The sequence below is a fragment of the Gavia stellata genome, chromosome 2 (genome assembly GCF_030936135.1).
Source record: "Gavia stellata isolate bGavSte3 chromosome 2, bGavSte3.hap2, whole genome shotgun sequence".
In the NCBI taxonomy this organism is placed as follows: Eukaryota; Metazoa; Chordata; class Aves; order Gaviiformes; family Gaviidae; genus Gavia; species Gavia stellata.
The window spans coordinates 110,274,242-110,280,241 of NC_082595.1; the positions used below are offsets into that span (position 1 = coordinate 110,274,242).

The window sequence follows — 6,000 nt, forward strand, 5'->3', positions numbered from 1 at the left end:
CCAAACTGTTTTCACGATGTGATGTGAATTGTTTGCATAATTGACGATAATCCCCTATTTTTTTCTTCACTAAATAACTGTGGCTGAAAGGTGCTCTGAGAGTATGGTGCCTTAGAGATGCAATCCTGATCCTGCAGGAATCAAGAGAACCAGGATTTCATTCTATAAGTTTAGTGTACTAATGATTAAATCAGCATTGTGTGTGTCTCAAGTGAAGAAAGCAGGCAGAAAAAAACCCCGGTGGTACTTAGAGTGCTTTATGTGCTTGAAATTATTTTCCATACATTTAACTAAGTACATAAACAGATGATATTTACAGGGGACTTCTGGCTATAATTGACCTTCATCTTTTCCTGTGCACTTCCCAGCCTCTCCTTGAATTTTCCTATTGTTTCCTCTTGATCATTCCACATTTAACACCATGGTTCAAGCAGTCCTGTTTTCTTGCTGGGACCATCCTACCAATTCCCTAGAGGCCAGTATTCCCAACTCCTTTTAACTTCATCTTCTCAGCCTGATTTCGCTGGCAATTTTGGAACTCTCAGTGTGGACACACACGTCTCCTTCAAAGACCAATCTTCAGGCCTCCCACCAGTTACAGCACGATTGCTCTTTTCCTTTTACGTGCTCATCAGTTCTTTGGAGCAGGAGCATTTCTTTCTGTCTTCTATCTTGTCTAATAAATGGCTTTTCAGAAGTTGCAGCAACACAGTACATATTTAAGTATGTATATAGTATTTTTCTTTGAAGCTTTTATATGCGTGTGTTGGGGCAAGCAGGGGAGGAATTGCATAAACTGTGAGTTGCGAGGTTAGAGAAAACCCATGTTTGGAGTTCAGCGGTGTTCCCATGGCTACTAGGACAGGTACATGATGGGAGGGGGAACACTTCTGGCATTTAACAGCCTTTCCAGGTGATTTATGGTTTCACATAAGCTTTTCCTAAACTGAGAGGTTTTCTAGGGTTGGCACCTCTTTGCTTGTCTCCATGCCCTGTTAGTTCTGTGTTCAGTGGCCCGTGGTTATTAAAATTCTTATCAATAAAGGAGTTTCTGAGCAAGGTTCTTATTTTCTGGGATCATGCATACCTTCTGAACTCTTCAGCTTAACCAAAGGAACATTTTTTTATGCCTAATGTATTTTATAAAAGAAATGTGTAGAGTTCAAGTAATATTTGCCTTCAATTACAGTCATTAAGTTGTCAGGACTTGAAGTCACCAAGGGAATGAGAAAATCCTTTCCTGGTTGGCCAGGGGGTAATTGGTGTTCTGGTCGCAAGTACGTTTTACATATTGGGGTGGGGAGGGAAACTGTTCTGACTGACATCTGAGGCAGAAAACCTGGGAGACTGTTTGTCATTTTGCAATACAAGGTGTCAAAATCCTGCTGTGGGTAGAAGGAAAAGGAAAAGAAAGTGACCTGTTTAACTTTGCTTTAGCAGGGCATCTATTTTTGATCCACACTAACGCTGCTTGCTTGGGTTGGGAGGTATATCTTATTAAAAGGAGAGCGACTACAAACGTAGCTCAATCCATTTATTCTGTGGATTCTGTCTTGTCAAACTTCGACTGCGGCTCCCCTTTCAAATGTAACCTATATGTGTAGGTGTGTGGAGATGCATGCGGGTTTTTTCCCCCCGTGTTCAACATCTCTTTGCAGACTTCTTTGCCAGAAGTCAAATAGTTGCAGTTACTTCATAAACTTACCTGAAGGTACGCTACAAGCTATTCCTACACGAAAAGTACCTAATTTTTATAAGTGCCCACACAAACATTACTGGCATCTCAAGTGTAGCGTTACTTTCGTTCCACTGGAATAGCTCTCTTGAAAGCAGATGTATGAGGAAATCGCTACTCGTAATGCATCACTAATGACACAAATTTTTGCATTCCTGCTCATGTGAGTAAAGGTGGTGGATGCATAAGGAGTCAGACCTGCAAAACCTTACTCACAAACCCCAAGAAACCCCACTTCAGCTAGCAAGTTTAATGATGCCCTGAAGAGAGCCAGATCACTTATCTACACCATCATGCAGTAACTATAAAGTGTTGAGATAAGTGGTTTTATACCTCCCAGTTTCCTGCTGGCCTTCACCCTGTGTATCAGTGGGCATGAAATATTACTGCTCTGATTTGGTTGCATTTTATAGTCACTTAGCTTCACATACAAGATGCATGGGTAGAGTGGATGCTCTTATCTATCCGTGCATTTATGAACGGAAAAACAGTGAAGTATCTCTGTAGCTGCGGATTACCTCCCGTTCAGGAATCCTGTTGTAAGCCAGATGTTGGTTAGGATTCTACACAATTCTTACCAGCTCAGCTTTTCCCATCGAGAGGGGTGTGCTTGGTTACCTGCAGTTCGTACAAGGCTTTAAAAAAAAACCCAATGTAAAATTTGGGACATTTCCAAGAATCGTTTGTGACTTTTGCCAAGCAAAAGGATATGCCACTAAGGGTTGGTTTTGAGCGCTCTGGTATCCATGTAAACAAGTCTGAATTTCAGCTGCCTTTTTGGCTTGTTTATTTTGTAAGTCACAGATAATTTAACAAGTTATGTATTTTCATCTTGTTGCATTTGTTGCTTTTTCAGAGTCAATTCTCTTCATGCCATACATAACATCCCTCCAGAGCTATACTTTGCTTTTTGTTTTATAGTTACTTTCTAGATACTAGCCTCTTTTTATAGATACTCACCTGCAGCTGGTGTTCAGCAGCTATTTATTTTGTGTATGCAGAAGCCTTGTAAGATCTAACCTGTGATGTTGTTTTTGCCATCTGATAACGTATGATCAAATGGAGCGTGTTTAAATAACAACATCTAGGACACAATGACAGTAAACCAGCTACGAAACAAACATTTCTAAAGATCAGATAAGATGGAAGAGACGCATCGATGCTGGATTGCTCCGTATATCTTAAGTTCTTTCACTTTGCTGTAGAGGTATTCCAGGCATGGGATTTCCTTTATGCCACAGGCTAATAGATTGTACTGTATTATTTTTCATGTTGTTTTATATCTTGTAGAGACACGCGCCTTTGCAAAGTGAGTGTAATACACTGAGTATGATAGTATTATACATAATCTGCATGAGTTGCACAGGGGTAGGTAAACAGTAAGAAATTCAAAGCCACAGAGAATTGTCTTGTTCTGTATTCTTTTGCTGCCTTCCAAACTGCCGCCTCTTCTCCCTAAACCTACGCTATCTTTTGCATTAAGGACTGCCTCTCACTTCTGCCCAAGTCTATACTTTTACAATTAATTTTCAAAGCGCCATATTGCTCTTTAATATTTTTCTTATTAGTGTGCAAAAAAGTAATGTTATGTTTAAAGCCATTATTTCTGACTCTTGCTCCCGCTCCTCTTTGTTCACCTGCAGGAGGATATTACCAATCCCAAGTCTCAGGAAGAGAAGAGAAACCACTGGCTGGCTGAGCCTGCAGACGGTTACAATACAGTGAAGAGCGTTCTCACCGTACAGGAATATTTCGCCAAGCGCATGGCGAAACTGAAGGGATGCCAGAATGAAAGAACAACAAAGGTAGACAATTCCTGCCCAACAGCTGACGAAGCTTTGGAGCCTTCAGAAGAACTGAAAACCAAAGTCAAAAAGAAAAAGAAGAAGCAGAAGAGAGATGAGGCAGAGAGTGCAGAGCATTGCGAGAAACCAAAAGTGAAACAATCTAAGATAGGTAGCTTGAATGGAAAGGAACTGGATGCTCTGTTAAATGAGGGTCACTCAGGGAAAAAGAAAAAGAAACATAAAGAGCAGCACAAAGGGGAAAGCATTAGTTGTGATGAAAATATGGGCAGTGGAGAAATCTATACGGGAATATCTGATGAGGAAGATCTCAGCGTAAAGGACTATGAGGCAAAGCAAAAGAAACGCCATAAGAAGAAACACAAAAGGCAAAAAGAGGAGGCAGATGAGTGTATTGAAGGAGCACAGAGAAAAAAAAAGAAGCACTGCAAGCACATTTAACCATTTAAGAGTCAAGCTGGGACTCTGAGGTGATTCGAACTTTAGCGTGTTAGAGGAGAAGTCTGTGTGAACACACCAGCCAGACTTCACATCGTAATCCAGTCTTGAGCACACTGCTCTACCTCCACCTGAAACCCCAGACTGTTGAAATATAGCTCTTTCAAGGGAGAACGTGGTGGCAGGCCAACATGAGCTTCAGTGCCATGTTAAAAAGGTCTCCATGTGTAGGGCCAAGGCTTGCATGTCTGCAAAACAAGACTTGATAAAAACCAGTGAGGCTTTGCCCCTTCCAGCGTGGCAGACGGTTCACCGTAGTGGCTTTGCAAGAGCTGTATTTTAACACAGCAGACCCTGTGCTGCCTTCAGCCCAGATTCACTCTGGTGCAACTCCATTCAAGTCTGATAACAGCAAGCAAAATCAAGCCTGGTTTTAACCACTGCGGTTAAGACTGTGAAAGGTGGTGAATTACTATCTGCTGCTTCACCCGGACTGCGTTTTTCTCAGTCCAGGGACCAAAAAAAAGTCACCCTACTGCTGCCTTTAGTGCTGCCACTGTTGTTTTCACTTGTGATAGCCCAGCTCAGCTTCTGAAAACAGGAGGGGTTTTGCAAAGCTGTATGTATTTTTCCATTGATTTTTGCAGTGTTGTCTAATTTTTTCATTGATCTCCTTTTACATATAAAATGATTGTTGTTTCTTCGCAAAATACTTAGTCTAATTAAAGGTTTATGCCTCAGTGTCAGTACTAAAGAATGAAATAAAATAACCTCCCTTTGTTTCCTAGCCAGTAGTTAACTACTGTCAAGCAATTGTAACTTTGCAACAAAGCTAAAGGAGCTGTGCCTTTATTAACCATATCTAAATCTTTGGTTCCCAGGCGACATTCACGGTACCTTCAGTGGTGCATCTGGCATTCAAAAAGTTGTCTTGGGTGGAGCAAGGTTTTCTGTGAAATTAGGAGACCGAACAGATTTTAAAAGCGTAGCTAGTCAGATGCATTAGTATCGCCATTTATACATTGAAAACCTGTAGTTTAGATTTATAACCAAATTAGAGCTTGTTTCTGTTTGTAAACCTGGAAATAAGTAATGCTGGAACTCAGCGCTACCACCAGCTGTTTTGTATGAGAGCTTAAACGTTCGGGCTGGATTTTGGCATCTCAGTCTCACTCAACTAAGCGCTGTCAGAGGGGATGGGTGAGCTTGGAAGTAAAGTGGTGGAATGGGAAGAAGCATTCACCACCCTTGAGCCGGGTTCTGATACTGCTTTGGCCACAGCAAATTGACAGCCCAAGCCTGAAAGCCAGCCAGTTATCATAGCATAATCCAGAGGAGCTGACCAGAATTCCAATCCGTTAGCTGTTCGTTTGTCTTTGGGCCTGGCTGTGTTTCATCAGTGTAAATCTAAAACATCCTCTTGGCCTGTTCTGCTGAATAAAATGGGTACATTTTTTTAATTGTCTTAGCTCAGTTGAGTTGCTTAACATGGTTTGAAAAACATTGTCAAGATGCAGACATTAATATGAAAACATTTCCTTAAGCTGCCTTTATTGTCCAGGGGGAGAAACTTAGTCTGCAGCACACACTCCACATGGCTTCAGGTGGTTTAGTTGCAGCTGAACTCTTCCTTTTTAAGATATCTTGGTTTGCAATGCACCTTTCTTGCCCTCCGGACATGCTCATTCATTGCAGCAAAATTACTGTAGTTTTACTGTATTGTAAGGGAGAACAAGATGCCTTTCTCTGTGTTTCACTGCTGGCATGCAAGTAGTTTTTAACCCTTCCAGCATTTGCTTTTCAGTGCTATACAAATATTAGCCATTACGATGCTGCTATGGCTGGGCTTCTTCCCTGGCGTCCTTAAACGAAATACCACTTAATACCATGAGGTTGCTAGAGAGTTGTGAGTAAGCTCCATGCTTGAGGTGAAAAAAATAATCTGCTCAATGGAAGAAGACAGCAAAATAATCCTTCATGTTATATTGAAGCATCCTAAGTTTTGCAGGTGCCCTTCAAAGC

The 6,000-nt window shown here is 41.3% G+C and overlaps 1 protein-coding gene across 1 annotated transcript in view; it reads left to right on the plus strand.

Moving 5' to 3' along the window:
• PINX1 (PIN2 (TERF1) interacting telomerase inhibitor 1) overlaps positions 1–5,189 on the plus strand; it is a 63,104-nt gene extending 57,915 nt beyond the window's left edge. The window contains exon 7 of the mRNA XM_059834673.1: positions 3,379–5,189. Coding sequence (XP_059690656.1) covers positions 3,379–3,981 — 603 coding nt within the window. The 3' untranslated portion in view covers positions 3,982–5,189. The remainder of the gene's footprint in view (positions 1–3,378) is intronic.
• The last annotated feature ends 811 nt before the right edge of the window (positions 5,190–6,000 follow it).